We start from the raw sequence: 25,198 nt of genomic DNA, 5'->3' as shown, positions 1-25,198 counted from the left end.
GGCCTGCTACTGCTCAGACTGCTTGGCAACTACCATGAATATATGCTATGTTTTCAATATGCTTGTGCCCTTGCTTCCCTCTAATCCCTATATATAGAAACCACTAGATAATACTCAGAAATTTTTCCTTAAAAAAAGAAGCAAGTTTTCCTTTGAGAATTTCCCTCTGTTAGCATACAGCTAAGCAGACTGCTCCTTCTCTCACCCAGTCTCTCAGTATTAGACTCCTGCCCTCCAAACGACCCAGTTTGCCTGGGCTGGCTACCTAGACAAACCAAAGCATCTATAGAAAATATGAATTTTGTTAGTTGTCATTCCTAGGAACTGACAAAAGGGAGTTCAGGCTTATAGAGAAAACATAACTTCATTATTCTCTTTCCCCTGGAGGCTTCCCTCCCCTTCAGGAACTTTTCTATATGTAACGTAATTGAAAAAGGCAGTTGTCTTCTCAGAAACGAAGTTTGCATGGCTGGGCTTGCTCCACTCTCCTGAGGTGAGTGAGGGTACTTTGCTCCTTATTTTCCTATCCTGTCATTCATTTCAGTTACACTTTCCCACAGTAGAAACATCATCATGGGATCATGGCATGACATGAAGGTGGAGGCCAAGAAGAATAGCTTCAATTGTTGTAAAGATCTGTTAGACAATCTGGCAGCCTTGATTCACTGAAATAAATGATAAAATTTCTGTGTCAGTCTTGCAAGACAAGTGTTATAAGTGGTGCAAGCCTTATTTTACTGAGCGAAGCAGCAAGAAGATAATGAGAACTGAGTACCAGGATATTTGCTACTGTGGCTCTTTCATTTTTGATGAACAACCTCTTATTTTCCTTAAATGTATTCATTACTTAAAAATCTGATCTGAATAATTCTGTTTAATCATGCTTGCCATCTATACTGCACACTAGAAAATCACTGTCTTCAGTATTCAGAAACCTCACAATTGTAGTTAGTTTCGCTTATATTCAAAGGTAATAGGTTAGCTGAAACTTCTTTGAATTGTTTTTTGTTTTGTTCTAAGTTTTGTTACTAATATATAATTACTATATATTACATTATATTAGTATGAACTAGTTTTATTTGAAAGGTAGAATGAGAAGTCCAAATTTCAGAGCCTATCAAAGGCATTCTCTTGTTTGAAAATGTTAAAAAAGAAATTCTGTGTAGCTTGTAATGGCAAGTTCTTCTTTGATACTGATAATTTCTGATCATTTTTTCATCAATAAAATGAAAGATACACTGTCTTCCAATTGAAGAACTAAAGGTAGGTACTAAAATGATTGGCACTTCATATTCACTTAGGACAGCTGATGGTATAGGTAATGCTTCAGAGTTTTCTCATGGAATTCTACTATTTTGATAATTTGATTTTCAGTCTCGACTAAATGTTACAGCATTTTTTCTACAGCAACATCTGTTTGCCACAGATACCATATCTAAGTGGTGAAACAACTTGCAAGTTTTACTGAAGATTCTTCCTTCTAAGGAAATTTGAAAGTGTTACATACTGAAGTTGAGAGTGTGTCATATCACATGTAAGGCAAACATAAAGATGTGCAGCTAAACTGATATGGAACTATTAGGGAAGGAATACAGTGATATAATTTCTCCAGAACACAAAACAGTTACTGGATATATCCTTTCTTAAAACCTCTGGAAGTGTCTAATAGGACAGAGGTTAACTGAAACAAAAAATTACTTTTGTTACTAAGGGTTAAGTAAATGTAGTGTCATCAAAAGAGGCTGTGATCACAATGTCCTCATCTTTCTCTGTATAAACCACTGTTTTTGACAGTATGCTATTAAAACTGTGCAGGCGCTTTGGTTTTATTGTAAATATTACCTGAGAATGCAGTAAATGGGAAAGCTATAATTCTAAGTATCATTTGATTCTTCTCTCAAAAAGAGATGATGATCCTAAATTTAAACGTAGGCTGTACCCAGTTTCTACAGCCTGCTGGGCCTGCATGCACCAATTTGAGAGTTTTCTGCAAAAGGCTCATGGATTGTCATATAAAATAAAATGTGTATTTTCATAGCTAGTGATTTCAGAATGGGAAGCAATTTTGATTTTGTCTGCTTTACATGATTCTCACTTGATGGATGATTAAAAGCAGCACAAAGCTCTAGGTAGAAGCAGTAGTGTCTGTTTTTTCCTATAGTTTTTTTCAAAATTGTATGTGACTCTGCTGTAAAACAGAAGACATTTTAGTGAATTCCATACGATGGAGAACTGTGCAATATCAGACCTGTAACTGTAACCACTCCTCATTGTCATGGTTAATTTTTCTCCAAACACTTGCCATAGGTTCACATAATTTTTGCCTTAAATAAAAACACAGCAGTTGCCTGTATATGTGCTGTCCTCACCCAGAACAATAAAATTATGTGTGCCTGTAGTCACTGGGTAAATTATGAGCCTACCTCTGGATGAGAAGCACTTGCATTGCAGGCAAATATTCCATGATGGTACATGATTTCAGGCTTAATTAGTTCTTCAGATCTTTCCCTTCTTGGCAGAGGAGTGAGTGGGTAAGCAGTGTGTGCTGAAGCTGTCTTAGTTTGCAGTGAAAACTCAAGTAAGGTGACTTTTTTGTCATTGATTATTGGGGAGGTTTTCTCCAGCTGGATGCCTTCTGCCTGGTCACCATAAATTAGTTTTGTGTCACTACCTCTAAGAACCAAAACACACTGATAGCCTTTAAATGAAGGTTTATATGACCTGAGACAAGATATAGCCTTATTTTTCTGCTCTATTACTTTCAAATAATAGTCTTTCTCTTATTAACATGCTGTAGTGAAATAATTGTAAATTCCTTTAAAATTTATAGTGGTTTTGTTCATTATATCTCATGAATGAAACCTTACTGGAGTTGTAACTATTTATGAGCAGATATATGCATATGCATTTTAATAATGTGATAAGGTGATCTTTTCATTTTATTTTAGAATGGATTACAGTGTGCTGGTTTTTCAGAACTCTTCTGACTTGATTTTTCTACAGCTGTATAAATAAGATAGGAATTCTTTTACAGTATGATGAAGTTATATAAATACAAACTGGCTATGAGGGCACAGACATGGCTGTAAGCAACTGGGTCTACCCTGGCAGGTACAACAGGCAGAATCTGACTGGAGGCAAATTTCATGAAGCAAAAAAGGTGATGAGTAACATTCAGAAGTGAACATTTTTGTTATGATTGGGCATTTTTCATATGATCTTCAGGTAAAGATCAACATTTGAAACAAGTTTAATAGCTGTTTTTAATACTTGCTGTGTCTAGTGTTGCCAGTTTCCAAAGGAGTATCCCACAGCTTTCCAAATAAAGGCTTTCAAGAAAGTAAATACGCAAATTCAGTTTTACAGATAATTGCACTTCTGATTTAGAACAGCAAATCCCTCTTTTGCATTACTGTCTTAGGTCTCTGAGAGAGTTTTATTGTTGTTCATTTGACACATTGAAGGTGGTTTTCAATCTGCTGCTACAGAAAGGCTAAGAAAAGAACTCAGACTGATTCCAGTTGGCTATAACGACCCCACTGCAAGACAGAGCTGAGCCTGTCAGCCAAGCTGGTGGTGCCTTGAAAAGAACCAATCTTAGCTTGCTGAAGTCTTCGTAGCCATTAGAGAACAGGTTACATGTGTTCCTTGGATAAATCTTCCTCAAAGCTTTGTAAGGCAGATTGTGTGCTCCTTCAGCTCCAGGATTGTTACATAGGCTTACTAACCCGCTTTAGAGATGGTTTTGTGGTACTTCTGAGCCTTGTTTGGTAGAGTTTATGAAAACACGATTCACCTTATAGTAGTGGTAATCATGAGGTTAATGAGGTTTAAATAGTTTTACACTGTAGAAATTATAAATATCTAATAAGATAAAACCAAATGTGTTAACATATTATTCTCATTGTTCTCATTTGTTTATTGTAGTAAAGTTCAGTCTTCTACTAGAGTGATTCTTTTGTTGAAAACCTTGGAATAGTTTGATCGAAAATGAAATACAAAGAGGAGCTGGGAGTGGGTGAGTAGAGTACGATGTCTTGATGTATGGCCTTTCACATCCTGTTTCAAAAACTTTTCATCACCTCATTATTTTCTGACACTTTGCAGAAGGTGAAGAATGCTCAATGAAAATACATAAATCATGAGGCCTCTTCAAAACTTCTGTCCCCTTTGCTACTCAGGAATGGTAAAATGGTGGAGAGATTTCACTCTTGGCACTCAAGTCATAAGAGGCTGTCCAGTGGAAAGAAAGATGTAAAATACAGTAGAATACAAGGAATCCAAGCTACTGTGATGAAAGAGAGAAATGAGGACACATGCAGATAAAAGGAGAGCAGGAAGAAATGGAGGATGAGGACAGGAATTTTATATTCAAGGTACTAGAAATGAAAAGTCAACAAAAAAGTAAGGGGGAGTAATTTTGTCAGTGTTGTGGAAGAATTATGTCTTGCTGGAGGGTTTGCATAGATTTTTAATCCTAATGGATAAAGGCTAATTGTTATGAAATTCATTTTACATTGTTAGTATGCAGTCAATGTATCTTTCAAACACAGACTTAGTATCCTAACTGAGTACAGAGTTAGGACAGAATATTCTTCAAAACACAACTAACTTTACAGAGTGAGCCATGGTCAGTTCAACTGTTCGTGGTTCTAGTCAGTGGAAAGGTGAAAGAGGCACTGTATGCTATGGTTTTGTGTCAGTTATACTTGTGCGACAGAGATAAACAGCAGATGTGCACAAACGTGTATTGTTTATCCCTAGTGAGTGACAGCAAACATTCAACATGGTGGGTTTTCTATAAAGAATGACTTTGCTGCCTTCATTTCAGCTAGTTTGCATAGTTTACTACTTCCTAACAGGTTTCACTGCTGTATTGGATTTACATGGCCAGGTTATAGTAGCTGAGGGGCTTTAGGGTGGCTTATGTGGGAAAAGGTAATCAGAAAAGCTTCTGAGGCCTGATTTGCTCTTTCCCATTCACTTTATTAACATTTATAGCAACCTAAGTTTTAAAAAAAGTTTGTATAAAACATGGATACGCTGCCTTCAAATTTTTATGTTTTATATGCAACCGCTTTGACGCACAGGGAGATACCTGCGTAAGGCACAGACCACTAAGTGATCAGGCCTTATACTACTCATCTTCACAGCTGTGACAAGAGGCTTGAGAATAGGGCTGTGAAATTCTCTGGTATTGATTTCCTGCATATGTAGGAAGTAGTAATAACAGTTCACAGGTGAAGGAAGTCTTCCATTTTTTCTGTGTGTTGACATGGGAATTTAAACATAGCTACTTATGTGACAGTATTAACTGGGCTGCTCATGAGCAATTCAGGGAAAATCTCACCAAAACTGTGTACTTTCCACATCCCAAATCAATTTCTATGCCTTTTTCATTGTTTCCTACCTAATCAAATCGATGGCTCTATTGCTGAGCTTAAAATGAAGCTGACACAAACTCCCTAAATGCTGCAGAAAGCAATGGTCCTTGCAAAAGGTCTTTGTTTTGTTGCCACACAGTTCAGCTGTGATACATCTGTTTTATTAATGGAACTAAATGTTTACACCATCATGTTCCCATATTTACCCAATGCCACTAAATGGAGGTTTCCCATTACTATTACAAAAGTACAGTATTGTACAAAGAAGGAAAGAGAAATTGTGTTCCACATATCTTACACCAGTTACAAAAAACATACTATCTACCCATCGAGTTTTGGTTTTTATTTGAATTGTGCTGAAGCATTTTAACAGTGTTTGGTGTAAGGACGCAATATAAGCCCTTAATTTTACATGCTTCGGAATCTTTTACCTAGGAATCCTTACATATGGATAATAGTTGACCGCTTTTCAAGCCTGGGAAACATGAAAGTGGTGACATGCTTCTTTTTTCAAAAAGCCTTCTTTTTAAAGATAAGTTCATTCTTTTTTTGCCACACATACTCATAAAAAGCATTACCTTACTCTGCAATGAGTCTGCAATCAAAAAAAAAAAAGGGCATGAATTAATTGGAGTACCATCAGAAATATTTTACAGGGATTAATGTTAATGGAGAAACAAATTATCTGTCAAATGAGGTTAATAACAGAAATCAGAAGTGGCCCCTTACAGTTGGTCAGAAACCTTGCAGTCTGCTAAAGATGAATCAAGCAACTTTTTCTATAAAATCTATAGCATTTTCAAGTGGTTTGGGGTCCTAACTCTCATTCTGACAAGGATCAAGCCCCTTGGAAGCCTAACTCCCACTGCCATGTCAGCTTTAAAAAACTTGTTTCCTCAAGGAATAAATTGTAACCTAAAGGAGTTTTCTGAAGTAGCGGGTGCCTAGTTGAACTATCGTGGAAATTAATGTTATGCATAGTCCTGGTTAGCCTGTTTCAACGTGTCTTGTTCTCAGTGTAAAGTTACTATAGGTTCATTAACACTTTAACTCAGAATTTAAGTTTATATAGTAGACTGGAAAAGAGGGTATTGGTGTTTTATTGACTCTATTATACAAAAATATAACTCCTTAATCCCTTACAATATTTAAACAGATCTGCAATTAACATGCGGCTTTTATTTGCATAAAGGCAATTCACAAAGGTGATTTGTAAAACTGCATTAAGCATCTTTTTTTTGTCTGTGTCTTGATGTGGTATTTTCTGAATTCATTGGCTGGCTGTAAATACATGTTAGAAAATCTCTGACGTATCAAAGAACTGAAATGTATGACTATCATCACTGGAAATAGGTTATTTCAACACATTTCTTACCTGAAAAGCACTGTTCTATTGACAGGTACAGCTGAAATAGCCACAGCTGTATAATATGTCTGATATCATATGTTTGTGTTGACTGTTTTTGTAAGTGCAAGTGTTTGAAGGAGTCCCATTTGTTAATTCAAACATCTGGCACAGTGACAATTCTCAGATTACTTTCCAACTTGTGTGCATCTGGACAGCCTGCAGGCTACTGTGGGCTGAATTTTCACTTGCTCTAAAAAGAGCAGTAGAAGAGTAAGCCAGTTGTAATTCTTAGTTTCTAAAAATAGGAATGTAGTGTAGTGAATGGTGGTAAAGGGAGAGCACTGGACACAGTTTTCCAGTGGTGTTTTGTGCAGGTGCAAGCTGGTCCAGAAGTACAATTCCTACATCTGTTTTGATTAAGGTCTCAAGGTGATGATATAGCGAACCTTGTAAGCAAAAAACACACGCCTACTTTCAATCACTTTCTCAGGAAAGTTCTTCTGACAGATTGAGCATGGGCAAAGTATTTAAATTTGCATAAAATCTTATGAAAATCTGACTTATTTAAAACTCTAGTCTCATGGAAGTAGTTATAGGAAAAAAAACACCTTAGTGACTATCCATGTACTCTTAATTTTTAATACAGACTTCATCTGAGCATTAGTAGCTATCAGCATCTCTTCATCTCAGCACTGGAGAGGAGTTGTCCTTCAGAACATCATAGGCTCAAAGTCATTAGAACCAAAAGGCTGCAGATAAGTGGCTCAAATGTTATGCTGGGAATCACTTCAAGAGTGCTGTTTGCTGCCTGCCAAGAGAAAGGTGGGGATCAATCTCCATGTCTTCTCTCTTATGCGTATTAAAAAATGCTTAAGGTTCCACACATTATCACATTTCATTAAATATCCCATTAATCTCTCCCATAATACACGAAACATGAAAAACCTAAAATAAATAGTGGCATGTCTCCCTGCCCCCCTCTGTGCTTTCTTTCAAGTAGGTGTGCCTCTGAAGTACTCCCATCTAACAACAGAAGGTGGAAATTACTCATTTCAGGAGAAGCTTGCTTTTTTTTTAACAGTTGCATAGCCAAAGGTCCCTGGTGAGAAGGTTTTCCTCATCATTTTCCAACAAAGAACAGAAAAACCTCAAAGGCAGTATTTCCAGAGGAGTATATTATTTAAAAAAAAAATAGATATTTGAGGAGCTTTATTTTATTAAATATGTGCAAGAACTCCTATGTGTCTACTTTCACATAAAGCATAGTGAAAGATTAGAAAATTAGCTCATATGTGCTGTTTACAGAGTTGGGAGGATGAAGGAGTCTTTACATTTCACAACTTCTTGTTTCTGACAAGTTCCGGGGTTCAGTGAATTATTTATGTGGCCACTTATCCTATAAAGATGGAACTGAGGGTACAGACTGAGTTCACAAATGCTACCAGAAAGCCTTCAGGTGATAAGATGAAAATGGATCGTGGTTGCTGCAGATCTGAAACCTGGACTTGAATTTGTGGCCTGCGAATGAAGGGTTGTGTGTCTTACATTTTTCATCTCTTGCTTCTGATTTTTTTGCAGTTTATGAACAATTCATGAACTTCTATTTATCTTCAGCAATTGCCTTATGAATCAAGGATTTAACTGGAATAAGATAATCCAGGAAACAGTAAATTTCAATTCATTTTTATGAATCTAATATTTATCCCGCATACGAGACCAGAGATGTGAATACATTAGTGATAAAAATACTAGAAAGAAATTACCTTTTTCTATAACTCTAGTTTAATTCCTAAAGACATGTAGGCAGAGATTGTGGCAGATCTGACTTTTTGCAGCTCTTGGATTTTCTGGGACTCTCTACCCGTAAAAGTGAGTCAATACACTTCTGCAGGTTTTGTCCTTTGTTATTTCCTACTTATAATGGGCTACTTCTCAGCTTGATTTTCTGTTTAATGCAATATGGATCCAGAGCTAAGTATTTTGGAAAATTTCATTATTTCCAGGGATTTCTTTCTCTTTCTCTTGCCAAAACAATAGCTTCTCTGTATTTGATGTTGATAAAACTGTTTTAAATGTGATGTTAGGCAAGTGGTTGTCAGCTATATTAGTCCGCACTCCAGGATTTGACAACTTCAATTTGTGGAGTAATGCTAAACCCATAGTTAGACTGAGGGATAGATGATAATGTTAAAACCCAGTAACTCAGGAACTACAAAGGCTAGCTAGAAATTCCTGGGTTTCAGCATTGAGAATCAAGTAGTTTTCATGACAGTTTTTGCAAATTCTGCCTCTGAACAGGAATATTTCATTTAATACTTCAAATAAGAATTTTAAGTTTTGTATATATGTAAATGAAAGTTTCAGTCAATAAGTTCCCCAGCTGTCGGATGAAAAGTTAGAGGTTGTGATGAAAATGTTAGCACATTCTGAAGATGTCATAGGTGCCAGTTTGTTCAGACAGCTTTAGAAAGAGAAAACTTCATATTCTGCAAGTATGGAGAAATGCTTCCAAACCTGTACAAATGATTCTGTATTTAAAAGTTTATTAATTATGGCACAATCAGAAGAAGTTACGCTTGAAGAAACCATTAAAAAATGTCAGTGCTTCAATCATGCTGGATCCTGCTGTGGCAATGCAGGAATTACAGACAACATCACAGCACCAAGTATACCCTGAATGTCTTCTACAATTGCATAACTACACTCTCCAGTTCAGATACTTTCCCCATGAATTATTAATTACCCAAGTGTTGAGAAGATGAGGATAGCCTCTAGTCTGTCAAGGTGTCCACATTTATGTCAAGAACTACAAAGCCTTTCTGTAGCATCTGCAGTGTTTACTTTGCTTATAAAAGAAGAGCATGCTCCTTGGGCCAAAAGCTCCGTGGCATGGTCCATGCAGGCCAGCACAGAATTCCTCAGTAGCCTGGCTGTTTACATCTAAATAATCTAGTAGCTCTTTTACAAAGAAGGACAAGGTCATTGTTTTCATTTTAAAGGGAAGAAAAGCATTTGAGAGCTGATGAGAAAGGGGAAGTGGCTTGTGGTTCTTGCTTGGAGGCAGGGCATGCCTCCTCCCTTGCCAGTGTTCCACACTTGAAGAAAAAATGCTTATGTTATTGATTTTGATAATTCTTTTCAACACTTCTATTGCCTAAATATAAATGGCTGAATATAAAGAAGAAAGGAAAGCACAGAACCTGATAACCAGTCCATCCACACAGGGTAACAAAAAGACAACATGCAAACCTGTAATTTTCCTACAGGAAAGGTCAGTTAAACTAGCTTGACCTTTTTTCCACATGTAAAGCAATAAGCTATCAGCCCTATGTGAACAGTCTTCAATCCCAAGGCACTCTCAAAATCACTTGGAGATAAAGCACACAGGTAAAAAAATGAGTGATGAGCTGGGCATGGAGTTGTTTCTTCTAGATGTTTCTTCAAGAGAAATTTTATATATGCTTTAAGTCAAAGTCAGGGGAGAGAGAAATGGTATTTCAGAATAACAAGTCCCTGGAGAAATGAAACAGATTAACATTTTATCACTGACAAGTAAGTTGGAAACTCCCTAATTTATAGATACTTAGATATATGACAAACAGTTACTGCTATTAGGGCATTAAAAATAGAAGCATTATCTTTCTACTTAAAGAATCTACTAAATAACTACACATTCTTAATTAACTAGACATTAAATCTATGTGCAAGTATAGTTACTGATATTCTTTGAGGGACTGAAATATGAAACATAAATGTAAAAGTAACTTAAAAGTTTGCGTCAAATATCCCAGAATTATTTTCCTAAGTAGAACTATATGAACAAAAAGGTAACAATAGCAACAGAACAACACTGCCTTAATGCCACCTTCTGACAGCAAGACAAAAAGCATTAAACTGTTCAGATTCCAGTATTTGATGCACAGCAAATAATTCTTGCTCTACAAAGCACAAGCAAATGACACACTCAAATCTAACCGAAACTCCAGAGCTATCATCACTGTCTTTATTCAACTCCATTCAACACATCATCCAGAAAACAGCAAGTGCTCAAGATGCTGTGAATTGTCAAGAATGAAAGAGCGCTCTTAAGAACTCTGAGGTTAAACATCACCACCACCACCAGAACGGTTTGTGCACAGAATGGGACAATGGGACATATTTTATTTCATGTTTTGTGTGTGAAAGCTGTTTTTTCTCCATTTCCTTAAGTTTGTGTCTTGTGTAAGGATTTCTGTTTTGCCATGAATTTCGAGAATCAAGGTGCTGTCTTTCTCTAAATCCTTCAAGGTTGCATTTCCTGATAATATCTGAAGGGTTAAATATCAACAGACTGTTACCGAAGTGTATCCTAACAATAATTACTTTGAAGATGATTCATGAAGTGTTTATGGCACTGAAATTTGTAATACACCAGCAACCGGCACGAATGGATTTACTTGACTTGAAGCTTGCATATTTCACTGGGAATGGCTTCTGTGTTCACTTACCACTGATAATGAAATGAAATGAACAGCCCTTCAAATGAAGGAATACATTTGCAGCGGTTGTGGATATGTTGTAGGCATTCTTCGCTGCAAAGGTATTTTGAATTTTTAAAGCATTAAATATGTATGTACTATTTATATCATTCTTAAAAATACATGGAATCTTTCTGCTTTGAAGACTTCAAAACTTTTATTTTCCACTTCCTCTTGGTTTTGTTTTGTTTTTTTTTTTGTTCCAGCATCTGCAGCATTTACTTAGTCTGCTGTTGTCATGGGTTCAGCAGTAGCAGTCATTTTTCTCCTTCTTAGTAGCTGGTGCAGTGCTGTTTTTGTTACTTTCAGCCTGGGAGCAGTGCTGATAACACCGATGTTTTTAGTTACTGCTCAAATGTTTAGTATGACCAAGGACTTTCTGAGTCTCATGCTCTGCCAGAGGGGAGGGGAAGCCAGAAGGAAGCAGAGACAGGACACCTGACCCAAACTGGCCAAAGAGGTATTCTATACCACAGCACGTCATGCTCAGGATGTAGAACTGGGGGCAGTTATCCGGGAGGGCTAGATTACTGCTCGGTGGGGCTGGGTATTGGTTGGCGGGTGATGTATTCTCTTGGTATTGGTTGGCGGGCAGTTGTATTCTCTTCCCTTGTTATTTCTCTTACCATTATTATTATTGGTGGTAGCAGCAGTGGTTTGTGTTACACCTTAGTTACTGAAGTGCTCTTATCTCAACCCGTGGGAGTTAGATTCTTTCAATTCTCCTCCCCATCCCTCCGGGAGAGGGAGGGGGGGAGGAAGGAGGGGGAGTGAGCGAGAGGCTGCGTGGCTGGGCTTAAACCACGACAGCTGTTCATAACAATATTCTGTCCAATCATTCTTCCAGTTAATCTCCCACATAGATTTGTTTTCTTTAGACCTATTTTTCGTAGATCTATTTTCTTTATTTTTTTTCCTAAGAAGCAAGGAAACCTTTTTTATTTCTACTGTAGTAATCATCATTTTCATGTTTGCCACTTATAATTGCAGGATTGAACAACAAATTAGTTCTAAAGGCAATTCACTGGGCACTGCATCTGACAATGTTTCATTGTATGTGTGTGCCTGTTTGGTTTCAGATATTGCTCATGAGCTGTTCCCATTCTGGAAGACAGTTTAGGTAGAGTTGGGTGACTGGTGACACCAGCTCTGTTGTGAGTAACACTTCCCTAAACTAGGAGGCAGTCTGCTATAAGCTGCCTAACCCTGTGTTTCACAAGTTACATGGGAGAAAAGGGCAATCGTTTTTCAAAAGTTATACAGAGAAAAAACGACAATCTTCTTGCCTCCTGGTGCTGATTAGAGGATGGGAAGCATATCACAGACTTTCTGCTGCCAGTGATCCTCCCACATATTTCTACGTACAACATTTAGTCCTGCAGCATTAACAGTTGCCTTACTGGCCCAGATTTCATTAAGAGTGTTCATAAGGAGAAGAATATATGGTCTGGGTAGGTGAAAGAAAGGGCGCTAATTGTCTGTTTTGCAAAAATGTGTGAGAGAAGAGCCAATCAGAGTTATGAGTGCGTGTCCACAATGAGTTCGAAGACCTCAACAGGCTGAGAGCAGACAAAACAGATGGCCTAGATGGAAGCTGAAGGAACCTTAATCACTACAGCCTCTGAAGATCAAGATAGTACATGAAAGAAGAGGAGGAAGATGAAAATATTTCATTAAAGCTGAGGAACTTTCTGACCATTGAATAGTTTCCTTAAGTAACCCCTTCTTCAAGTATTATTTTTTAGTCCAGCAACTTAAAGTAGCTTATTGAGTTGCGTAAGTTTTGCTCATCTATGCTGATGCTTGCCTTTGTGGTGTGTTTCTCACTTCCTGCTCCCTTTGGTCTTCAGGATATGTCTGCTCCACCTTGCACACGACAAGCTCTCAGTTTTGCAATATAAGTCTCGTGCTGGTGAAGTAGGAGGTATTTGGCTATATGACAAACGTGCCAAAGAAGTCAGTGATATTTAATTGGAATGTTGAAAATTATTTTCTTATGAGGGACCTAAATATACAAATTAAGGAAGAGCTGAAGAAATTTTGCCAGCATTATGTTTAATTTGTGCTCACCAAGCTTCTACTAATATCATTTTCTCATAGACAGATCAGTAAATACAGGTTTAGGTATCTCCTACTGCAAGGAATAACCAAAGTTACTCACTGTAAAATCCTTCTATAGTAGTTTAAAGACCATTAGCATAACATTTTGATCTCCATTTGGCATCTGTTGGACACATGAGCCTCTCACGCCAGCCTTTGTGTTGATTTAGAGTAGTGAACTGGAAAGCTGAAATAAGAAGTGAAGGAAATCCACAATATGGATTTAAAGATCCATCCAGGGATCTTTATACGAACTTAATGGGGTTCAGCCTTCAGAGTGTGATGTCCATGTTGAGAGACTCTTGTAATGACTTGATAATAGAAATTTTGATCTTGAAAATGAATCTTGGACTAACTTCATACCTCTCAGTAGTCTGACAGATGTAAACAAGGTGTAGCTAAAGGTTTCCAGCCTGCAGTTTAACACTGCTTATGTTTGATGAGGAGTAATAAATTCTGAGCTTGTTGTTTGAAATGACCCAGCTCCATAAACTGGTGTGACTTGTTAAAAGTAGAGTCCTGAGCAGTTGCACAGCGTTATGACACGCTGGATCTTAAAACAGCAAAAGAAATAGGCCAAACCCCAAAACCACAAGTAGAGGCACTGGGATGCAGGGATGTGCTTTTGAGGTATGTGATGTATGTGCAGACTACACTTGAATTTCAGAGTATTTTGGCTGTATTTATTTTCTGCACAGATGAAAGAAATTATGGGGAGGTTATTCCTGTAAAGTTCTTTTAAGGATTTGTTTGTTTGTTTGTGATTTAAAGCTTGCCTCCTTGTTATCACCTGTATTATTACTGGGTTTCATTTTCTGTCTATATACTTCAAACAACTCCCTACTCCTAAACCACAGGGGGTAGCACATCTGTCTTGTCTTCAAGGTACCCGTATGTGATTGATATAAGTTTACATGCTGAAATAAATCTCTGTGGCATTAATTTATTGTAACTGACGGTTGAACAGCGCAAAAATGTGTGATCGGTACAGATCATGCATTGAAAAGGACGAGTCAGTGTTCTGGCAGGTCTTGATGTTTGTTTTTTTCCCCAAAACTTTCTCATAAATAGCTGCTGTCAGCCTGATTTAACAGTAATTGATGCGTTCAGGGATGCTGCGCTGCTCTTCTCATTAGCGGAGCGTTAGAATTCTTGTAAGATTTGGTTTCCTTTGGGCAAGAGGAAGGGGAGGGAGCAGGCGGGGGTGCCCGAGTATCGCCAAGGGCATCGTTTTAACCAGCTATTTCCCGAGTGCCACTTCGTGTGTGTGTGTCTGTGAGCGGTGACAGCACGTGCCCGCTCCTGCCCGGGTCTCTTACCGCTCCGCCGAGAACAAAAAGTTGGGATCGCGCCGCCGGTGACTCGGGGAGGTTCCGCCCCGGAGCAGCGCCCGACCGCCGCCGCCCTGAGCCACGGTGCCCCGATACCGCGCTGTGGGGCGGTTCGGGGTGTGGGGGGGTGCCTCTGGGGTTGCCCGGGCGCCGCCGCGCGGCCGCCAATCGCGGGAGCGCGCGTGCCTTCCGCCTGCCGAGCCCCGCTCCCCGCCCGCTGCATCCCGCCGCCCTCCGCCGCCGCCGCTCCCGAGCGGGGGGTGCTGCCGCCGCCGCCGCCGCCTCCCGGGGCGCAACGGCCCCCCCGCCGCCGACCTCCCCCCGCCCCAGCCCTCCCCGCCGGGCTTGAAGGTCACCTCGGCCCGCCCGCCGCTCCCGAGCCACTTTCCGCTCCGGCTGGAGAGCGGCGGCGCCTCCATCCCCGGGAAGGTGCCTGTGTCCGGCCGGTGCCGGGCTCCCGCCGGCCGCAGCTGAGCCGAGCGGAAAGCCGCTCCCCCTCCCTCACCCCTTGCGAAGGCGAGGACGGCCCTCGGGGTCTCTCCGCTGCTCGCGGGCGGGCCGGGCGCCCCGCTGCCGGTTCGCGGCGAGCCCAGGGGCAGCCGGGCGGCGGGGCGCGGCATGCGGCTGTGAGGGCGGCGGTGCCTCCCGCGGGGAAGGGGCTGCGGCGGCGGCGGGGAGCCGCGTCCCCCCCGGGACTCGCCTGACGGGGCCGCCCGCTCCGGACTGGAGACGCGCCGCGACCCTTCGGCGACCCTTCGCCTCCGCTTGCCTCTTTATGGTGAGTTTCGGCTGGGGCCTGGCGGGAGGTTCGGGGCCGCTTGGTGCGGGGCACCCGGCAGGTGCACAGCGGCAGGGGCTGCGCCCGGCCCGGCCCCGCTCCGCCCCGCCCTGCCCTGCCCGGCCGGCAGCCGCGCCCGAAGAGCCCGGTCGCTACGGCCGGAAAGTTTCATGGCGGAGGGTTGCGCGTCCGCGGGGAGTCCGCCGACTGGGGGGGACCGGGGACCGGGCGCTGCGGTGGGAGCCAGAGGCGAGGACGCCCGGCGCCGGCTGAGGGGCTGGAGCGGCCATCCCCGTGCGGCGGGGCGGGCTGAGCGTCCTCCCGCGGAGCGCCGCGGAGAGGGGTGCTGCCGGGGGAAAACGCTGGCACGGAGGTGGCCCGCGAAAGACAAGAAGAAAAATGGCCAGTTGGGTTTCAGCTGAGTTACTGGTTAAAAGAGTGCAGGTGTTTAGCTGCTGGGGAACTACTTATCTGTAAGTCGTCAACGTTTACTTGTTTTAAAGGCGATTCATTGTGCCATTTTCTCCTGTAATTTTCTGTCAGGTAAAAAGGTGCCAGTGTTGGCTATATACGTGTTCACTATAGGTGAAACCACACTGAAACCTATAGGCAGTTCCATCTAGTGCCGTTCCTCGGCTGAGGCACGGTTTGGCAGTGCAGAGGGGCACACGCTCTGCCTTTCCAAAATCTGTGATGTGGCTGTTGGATGTTGTGCTGCCAACTCAACGTGGCAGCAGATGGTGAAACAAATGTTGTCTGAAGTTTGACTCTGGAGTGATTCACAGCAGCGAAGTGTGAAAGATCTTGTTCAAATCTGCAGCTTTTGTTTATCTGCTCTCTGAATTTCAAATGTGGCAGAGTATGTTAGGTTCTGAAGGGGTTCAGTGATGACTGTTTTTTCACTTTCAATAAAATTCAGCTTATTCAAGATGATTTAGATCGTAAAATACAGCAGGCACTGACGATGGTGTCCCAGGAATGTCAAGTCCCTTCCTTCGCTTCTTACTTCAAGCTTGATGATACTTCAGAGAGGAAGGATACTGTATGTTTTATTTGTCATTGAGCAGCGTGAAAACAATTGTATGTGTGGGCTGTAAAAGTAGAAGCCAGATTTTTTCACTCTGTGGTAGAGACTGATGGTTGTGAATGTCCTACAATCTAAACTGGCATGAGTTAGTTCTCATAATCAAATAATGATTTTTTTTTTTTTAAAGACCAAATAGTTGCAGCTGCTTGAGAAAATACACAGTGGGAAGAGTGGCAGGGGTGCATGTGTGTGTGAATTTTCAATGCGTATCTCAGTAGATCATTTAGTTTTTAGAAAAGTATTTGCTATCCCATGCTCCAGTTATCAGGATTATAGTAGCAATTCAGAAGGGCTCAAACTATGGCATCTTAAATTTATTTTTATTTTCTTTTACTTAAGTGATTTTGTGTTACAGAATTTTTGGGGAACTGTTTTTATGTAGCATTTCTGATTATAGTCCAGATCTAGTACCTATCTTATTCAGGCTTTGAAGGCTTGGCTACCCAAGTTTCATTTACAATTTATTCTTCTCATGAATATACTAGACGAAGGATTTGGCATTTCCTGAGATGAAGTCTCTGTTTATAGTGTCAAGACTATATTTCTTTTTTTTCTATTAGTACATAACTGGCTATCAGTGATACAGCTGACAAATGCAATGAATAAAATGCACAGTACTTTGATGACTTTTATGGTTCTTGTAATTGAAGTGCTTAGTGTCCTTGACGTGATGAGGATGCTTTTCTGGCTTTCATGAAAGGGTGCCTTAAATGACAGAAATACTAGCAGGAGTCAAGTGTCGAGGAGGAGAGTGGGATTCTTAATTCCCGGACGCGTAATGTGATATATTTCCAGTACAGAATATGAGTGCACATGTACAATTACAAGGTCCAATTTCCATCACTGTGAATTATTATACTGTTGCCTACACACTCTGCACATATGTAATCCCTTACTAACCTGCAGGGCTGTTTTGCTGCAGAGGAGGGAGAATGTGATGTCCTCAGGCTATGGCTGCTGGTCCTGGCAGGTTTTGAAGCTTCTCCTCTCTTCCCAAGATGCGTACCTCCACAAAGTCCCTTTGAAGTTAAACATGGAAGAGCAGGGCTGAAGGGCACTCAGCCACTCCTGTAGTCAGTCTTTCTGCCCAGGGCAGGATCAGCTCATACCTGTGTCATCTATGATGAATGGCTGGGTACTTTTTTTGTTCCCCTTCTCTTTTTTTTCTCCTTTTGCTTTTTTTCCCTTAATCACATTTTTTTTTTTTCTTTTAGTATATGTTCTTCATTCTTTTTAAAGAATCTTGTCTCATTCCCTACAGTCTCTCCCTCTGGTAGACCAGGTCAGTCTCTCTCCAGTATTTTGTATTGCTCTCTAGGGGACCTACAGCTTCCCTGCCAGACCGATGTATAAGCTGGCTGTAGCAGGTTTTGCCTAGTTTTTAGGAGGGATCTAATGGAAATAGTATCCTTGGTCTCACTTTGTGCAAACGGGCAAGCTTTGTTGAAGAACTGTACAGTATTCACTTACGCTGGGAGAAGTTGAGCTAGTTGGAAACACAGGACCGATGAGACCAGTGACTGAGTTAAATAATTCAACATTTTAATTTATCACGCTGTAGTTTTAAAATGGCATTATCTGATTTGTAAATGTAATCATAAGCATTATGTACTGTAAAGATAGAACTAGTACTGGCCACAAGAAGAAACGTTATTTTTGGTCATGAAAGACATGGCTACATTAAGCATACAGTTGTCTGAAAGGTGTATTAGTCTGAAAAGGATGAATCTTCTGTAATTAAGATTGATTGTAATGCTACAGCTTGAGAGAAATATAGTAGCTGGAAAACGTGGGGTTTTTAAACTGTGTCTTTTTGTGCATCTGTCAGAACTCTGTCTGGGAGAGGCTGGGGATGCTGTTGGCTTATGCACCTTCGTAAAAGCAGCATGTGAATAAAGCTGAGGAGTTAGGGAACAAGTGAATGATCAGGGCTTAAATGAGTAGCCCACAGAATATGAGGTAGCCTGACTGTTTATGGTCTTGATTGTGAAGATGTCTCAATTGCCATCTGCAGCAGCCCTTCTTGATATGGTTGTGCAGAAATTGAACTGCAATATTTCCTGAGAGCAGAAAGCGTCTGTCTCTGAGGTCCTTTACCAAGTCGTTAATTGGAAGTCATTTTTTTTATTCTCGCTCTTTGTTTTTAATTCTTTGCTTAGTTGCACATTTTATGAGTAGTTCAATCCTTTTAATTAAATAATTGATTTTTTTTTTGTGACCATAATAATTTTGCAGTGGAAATCTCCTCAAAATGTTACATTGTCTATTCTTGAATATATTATCAGTACATATTGGGTTTTATCACCTCTTCTGAATGTATGCTATTCTGATTGAACAGGAAACTGCTTATGAAGTTCTCTATCAGTATTTATTACACTTTCCTTTCATAACTGTATTATTTTACTAAAATTTAATATGCCAGAAATACAACTTAACTGCAAATCAGATAATTTTATATGTGTCCTATAAGTTGATGCACTGAAAACTGAACGAAAATTGAAAAGAAGTTTTACCTGACATGGGAGAACATTTTTGGGGTGCTGGGTTGACCAGTGATGTTTTACAGCGGTACTAAAGCATGTGTGACTTTCTGAAGAGCACGAAGAAGTGGTTGTGTTTGATTGACATGGATTGCAGTTAGATACTGACCAGTAACAAATGCCAAAACTATGCTTCTCATACTTTGAAATACTGTTTTTTTGCCAAGTAGGTGTATTTTAACGTCTGTTACTATTCTGCTCCAGATTTTGTTCTTTGCAAAGAGCCTGTCCAGAAATAAGAATCTTTACAAGTGGAGTTTTTAATAAATATTTAGAAATTCCAGGTAGTTTCTATCGGCTCTTGTCAAGGGGAAAGAAACTGTTGGGTTTTGCAAGTATGTATCTTTCAGCAATTTACAAGTTGCTTGAAGTGTCTTAACATGAGACACGTACCCAAATCTAAAGCTCTGTGAGGGTTTTCTCAAAGCCAGTTAAAAAACCCAGAACATTTTGGAGTTTGAATGCAGCTCTGAAATCCTGTGTTTCCAAACAGCAAGATGTTATTGCAGCTAATGCCTTGATACGAACAAGGTAAGCACACAATTCAGGTGCTTTAGTACCGACCTATGACAGGTGCTTTAGTACCCGCCTATGCAATTTGGTGCCCTAAAATGAAGATAGCTGCCTGGAGTGGGAAGTGTGGCACAGACTGGGAGTGTCCGTCAGTGGGAGATTGACTGCAGTCACTCAGGGAGGCTTTGTAAAACTGACCGAGCAAACCCATATCCATTAAAATAATTGCCTTTTGCTTCAGACAGGAAGGCATAAGGGAATGTGGTTACAACAGGTTGAGTTGAAAGTCTTGCATTGTGTTAAAGGGCAAACATGCAAAACTAACACGCTTTGAAGATGAATGGCACAACAATGACTGCAGGGCCAGATGCAGCTTTTTGTCACCAGCATTACAAACACTGTAAATATATATACATTTTCTCAGTTGGCAAAACGCTTGGTTTCAACCCTCCAGTGTATACCCCTGGCCAAGAAAATTAAGGTTACAAAAGAAGAAGTTATTCCAAAAAAAGGAATTACAAAGATACAGTTTAGAATATGTTTCAAGCAATTGCTTTTTTTTTTAAGCTTCTCATCTTTAAACAAACAGTAGTGAGAGCTGGAGTAAGTAAATCTCAGCTTTCTTCTGTGTTTTGTAGTTCATTGACGTTGAGTCTGTCACAGTGTTAGTTGTGACTCAGACTTTTCCTTTTGGGCATTTATTAATCACTTTTCCATTGGATTTTTTTAGAATCTAATAAAGCGTGAATACATGATAACATACTTATCTTGCTGCAGACACTCACAGGATCTTGCTCTTCTGATTGCTGTTCCAAAGGTTTTCTAGCGCTTTTATTGTCTCTGAGTTCAGGGTCTGTATTAGATGTGAGCAAATATTATATGATCAGAATAATAAGAAGCTAGCCTGAAAATAAGAAGATGGAGGGTCCCTTTTTACAAGGAGTCACATGGAAAAGGCAAGGGGTCATGAGCACAGAGTTACTCCTGGGGACATTCCAACTGGGCACAAGAGGAAATTTTTCACACTGAGAACAACTAGCCATTGGAATAATCTCCCCAGGGAAGTGGTGGATTTCCCCATTGTTGGATACTTGTAAGATTCACCTGGACAGAACACTGGGCCATCTAGTCTAGGGCATGTTTTGCCAAGAAAGGTTGGACCAGATGATCCTTGAGGTCCCTCCTAACCTGCTGTTCTGTGATTCTAGGATATGTTCTTTTTTCTTAATAAATTTGTGAAACTTAAGCTTCATATAGAAAAATCTTAACTGTTTTAAAGGTGTGAGTATGTGAAAATGTGGGCAGGAAATTTAGGAGAAGCTTTAAATGGGGAAATGCTACTATTTCAAACTAAAGATTCTAACAGCTAAAGCAATTATAGAGGAGGTAGAAGAACACCTGTGTACAGGTGGAAGAAAATACAGTCATACTGGACAGTTGTGTTAAAAACAACAGGAAAAAAGTTTTTGCTGTGTGGAAGTCAACACCATCAGTCAACACTCGGAGAGAAAACATTACTAGGTTTATATGAAAGAGGGTAGATTTAGATTAGACATTAGGAAGAAGTTCTATCCTGTGAGAGTGGTGAGGCACTGGTACAGGCTGCACAGAGAAGCTGTGGTTGCCCTATCCCTGGCAGTGTTCAAGGTCAGGTTGGCCAGGGCTTGGAGACACCTGGTCTAGTGGAAGGTGTCCCTGCTCCTTGCAGGGGGTTGAAATTTGGTGGTCTTTAATGTCCCTTCCAACCCAAACCAGTCTATGATTCTACGTACTACCCTGGTGGGAAAGGTCAATATAGTTGCAGTTGGTTTCCTTGAACCTAGGTTGCTCTGTAGTCTGATGTTTTGGTCTTTTATGGCTTTTTTATCTTTCAAATACCTGTAGTTCACACATGAGAAAATACATGCAGAAAAAAAAGTCACATGTGTAATCCTGTTGTCTTACAAAAACTGACCATCTCCTGTGGAGTTTCTTATTTCAGTAACCAAATGACTGTTAGGTCTTTGAGAACCTCAAACAGATATACAGCCCTGCATCTAAACCCAAAACGTTGTGTGATTGTCTTGTTGTCTTGAAAAAAACGTATCTTTTGTATGCTTGTTCATTATATAAAGGTAGTTGTCTTCCACAAAAGTAGTTTGGCTGATGAATAGGAGTTACTTTTCCTCTGGATAGCCAGCTCCTGAGTTTCTGCTTGTAACTTTAAAATTTGTATTTTGTTAAATAGGTCATAGATGTCTGGTTTCTTTCTTTTTCTCCCCCCCCCCCCCCCCCCCCGTGTTGTAGAAGATTGACATTTGATAGTTCAGGAAGAGAGGAATTATACAATGTTGAATGGCACTGATCCAGGAAAAAGACTTGATAGTTGTTGGAGCCAATACTGGGATCTTTGTCCACCCTGGCAAAAAAAAAAATCCACTTTTCTCACAGTTAGGATTTTTTGGTAAATTAAGGATTGTGCGATAGTATGCAAATACTCTGTTGAGCGAATGAATTGAATAGTAAATGAAGGTCCTGTAAACAGTCCCTATATGAAAATACAGAATATAGTATTAATCCCTGGGTTCAGAATATTATCTTCTGTCTTCAAATTTATGTAATTCTGTAACACTTTCCCCTGGGATGCAGCATAGTCTACTCAGTCCTTGTCTACAGAGCTTACAGTCTTGCTTCTTTGGTGGGAGAAGATGCTGAAGCATCAGTTTCATGCTACTGGGTGCTTGTGTCTGATCAGTGTCACAGGAAATAATTTTATTATATATTATCTACTATTGCAGTGAAACTCTACAATTTTCCAACCCCAAAACAAAACAGAACCAAACCCTTACTCCGCAGCAGACAGTCTACTGTGTATGTGAGTTGTTACTTAAATGTCCTTTCCTCCAACATCAAAGATGACCTACCTAAAATGTTGTCTACCACATGGTGATATCCATTTTAAGCCTGTGACAATATAAATGCTAAGGAAGTCCCAGAGTGCAGTTTGAATTGAGGCACACAGAGTGACCCAGCAGGAAGATTAATGGATCTAGATAGCCTCCTGGTCGTTCCAGGATATTAGACCTCCCTTTCCCACTCCTTGATTTAGGACACTCCAAATGGCTTCTTCACTTCATGATGACCTCTTCTCTGTTGCCATCGTGATTGTACGTTAGTCTGCAGCTGACTCCACAGGAGACCGATTGGGTTTCCCCTGGTCATTACAGGTATTGAACTCTTGCCAAATACCAAAATCGTCCATGTTGCATCTTTTGTACACTTATTTCATTGTGAAAGTCCTTAACTTAAAAGCAGATTCCTTCATTGTTACTATTTTCTAATCCCTGATACCTACCCTGAGTTTTTGATTTGTTTCTGTTTTGTTGTTTCTGTTTTGCAGTGTTGCTTTTGTTTTGATTCAGAACCCAATCTCTGGCTGCAACTGATTATAGAATCATAGAATGGTTTGGGTTGTAAGGGGCCTTATGCTCACCCAGTTCCAACCCCCTGCCATGGGCAGGGACACCTCACACTAGACCAGGTTGCTCCAAGCCCTGTCCAACCTGGCCTTGAACATTGCCAGGGATGGGGCAGCCACAGCTTCTCCGGGCAGCCTGTGCCTCACCACTCTCACAGTAAAGAATTTCTTCCCTATATCTAATCGGAATCTCCCCTGTTTAAGTTACTGAGGATCTTATGCCACTGTGGGAAAAATAACCATACAGCCCAGTTGTCAGGTGGAGCGGATGAGGGGCTTCCCAGGTAGCCTAATGCACAGAGCACTCTGGGGTGTGAGATACACAAGAGTAGAATCTTCTTTCATTGTATGAGCAGTATTCTAGAATTGTATGTTCTTTGATACTTTGATTCCTGCCACTGTAAAATGCCTTCAAATTGGTTGCCTTTGGTGCTGGTATGATCTTTCACCCTCGTTCTGGGAACTGTCATATCCAATAAGCTACCTGATTAATCTGCGTGTTGGGACATACTGGTTCAAATAGGCAGAATGATACAGGCAGGTACCTGGGCCCCTTTAATCGCTTTGAGCATAGTTTTGTTTTCAGCAATTGCCATTTCACTGCAGCAAAGTACATAATCAACTCTTGGTGGTAACACTTCTTACTTATTTTCCTTTTATTTCTTTTTTCTTTTTAATGCGGTTAGCATGAGGTTTTCCCGTTTCCAGTGTCTCAGTCCTTGTGGTTGTATTCTTGCCTTTGAATCAATTCAGACTGCTGTTTTGCTGTAGCCAGAGAACCACCTTTCTTGAGATATGTATGTTTGTTTGAACGTGAGTGCATTTTAAAAAGGAATTGAGTGTTGCTGGAAATCTCAGTATGTGCAAACTTCTCTATGGCGGAACCTAAATATTTTATTATATTTTAAATATGAGGGTGCTTTTTTTGCTATAGAGTATCCAATTGTTTATCACAATAAATTTCTGGTACTGGGATCTAAGGAGTTCTGCAGGACTGTAGGAGGTCTCTTGGAGCTGAAAGGGATGGTGAGGTCATAGTACCATCTCTGAGTACCAGGTAAAACCCTGTTGTTGCAGAAAAGAAATAATATTAAACAGCTTTTAAACAGAAACAATTAGTGATCAAACTTAGGAAGATACTGTTTCCTTACAAATTTTATACAAAGCATGTAATATTAAGCAGTAATAGATGATAAAGGACAAGATAATAAAATCATCCATTAAAATAAAACCAAGTATTTAAATAATTAGACATAAGTGAGTCATAAACATCTCTTGTTATAATGAGAGGTGTCCATTGTTTTTGTTACAAGAAGCTGTAGTATTGTTCCAGTTTCTTTAAAAATCAGATAATCTTTGCTTTTGCACTGCTAAGTGTTATATTCTTATGCTAACTGCTCTCTTATTAAGTTCAGTTATGCTGATGCTGTGGATGTGTGTCAGTTTTGGCTACCATCAAAAGCAAGGAAGCCTTTCATGCTCAGTTGAAGGGGTTTCCCCATCTTCTAAAATCCAGCATGAGTGTTGCAGTATCCAGATATTATGGTCCCCATTTGTATCTAGTGGAAGTATTTACACTTTAAACAGAAAATATTACAAAAAAAAAAAAAAAGAAGTGCAGTTATCTCCTGATTTTCCTGTGTTCTTCTCTGTTGGTTCTGGAACTACTGAGGTAAAACTAGCAATTAACAGTTTTATTTTTGCTGGTATTGCAGCTGTCTAGTTCTTCTAAACTTGCTATTTATCAAAGAGATAGGAAAGTTTGCATGAGGCATTGTAAAAACACCGAGGTGTGAAAGCGCTGTTGTTCTGAGCAAGGATTCAGAATGCTCACAGTCTTTTTCACAGTTTATTTTTCCCAGTTTGCCTGTGACAGCAATTGCAGGGGGAGGCCTGTACATGCAAATAACCATGTTACTGTCCCCAGCCAGCAGCTCAGCCCCACAGAGCTGCTCCCTCCCTCCTGGTTGGATGGGGGAGACAATCGGAAGATAAAAGTGAGAAAACCCTTGGGTTGAGACAAAGGCAGCTTATATTGGTAAAGCAAAAGCCACATACACAAGGGCAGGAAGGTGTTCAGCCATTGTTAGTCATGCATCATGGTGACGTGGGAAGACAGACACCATCACTCTGAACATCACCC

At 40.3% G+C, this 25,198-nt stretch overlaps 1 protein-coding gene across 18 annotated transcripts in view; it reads left to right on the top strand.

The window, feature by feature from the left end:
* Positions 1-25,198, top strand: part of RBFOX1 (RNA binding fox-1 homolog 1) — a 1,275,045-nt gene that overhangs the window by 360,697 nt on the left and 889,150 nt on the right. The window contains exon 1 of one of the 18 annotated variants that reach the window (XM_062639416.1): positions 15,057-15,458. The exons of 13 other annotated variants lie outside the window; for them this stretch is intronic. In XM_062639416.1, coding sequence (XP_062495400.1) covers positions 15,456-15,458 — 3 coding nt within the window. In that variant the 5' untranslated portion in view covers positions 15,057-15,455. Of the gene's footprint in view, positions 1-15,056; positions 15,459-15,805; positions 15,932-16,407; positions 16,501-25,198 lie in introns of those variants that run through there. 4 more of the 18 variants (XM_062639419.1, XM_062639428.1, XM_062639430.1 and 1 more) reach the window with 4 other exon arrangements.

Source organism: Pezoporus occidentalis, unplaced genomic scaffold, assembly GCF_034315485.1.
Source record: "Pezoporus occidentalis ecotype Australia unplaced genomic scaffold, CSIRO_AGI_Poc_V1 ctg60, whole genome shotgun sequence".
NCBI classification, from domain to species: domain Eukaryota; kingdom Metazoa; phylum Chordata; class Aves; order Psittaciformes; family Psittacidae; genus Pezoporus; species Pezoporus occidentalis.
This window is presented reverse-complemented; position numbering and strand designations above follow the sequence as displayed.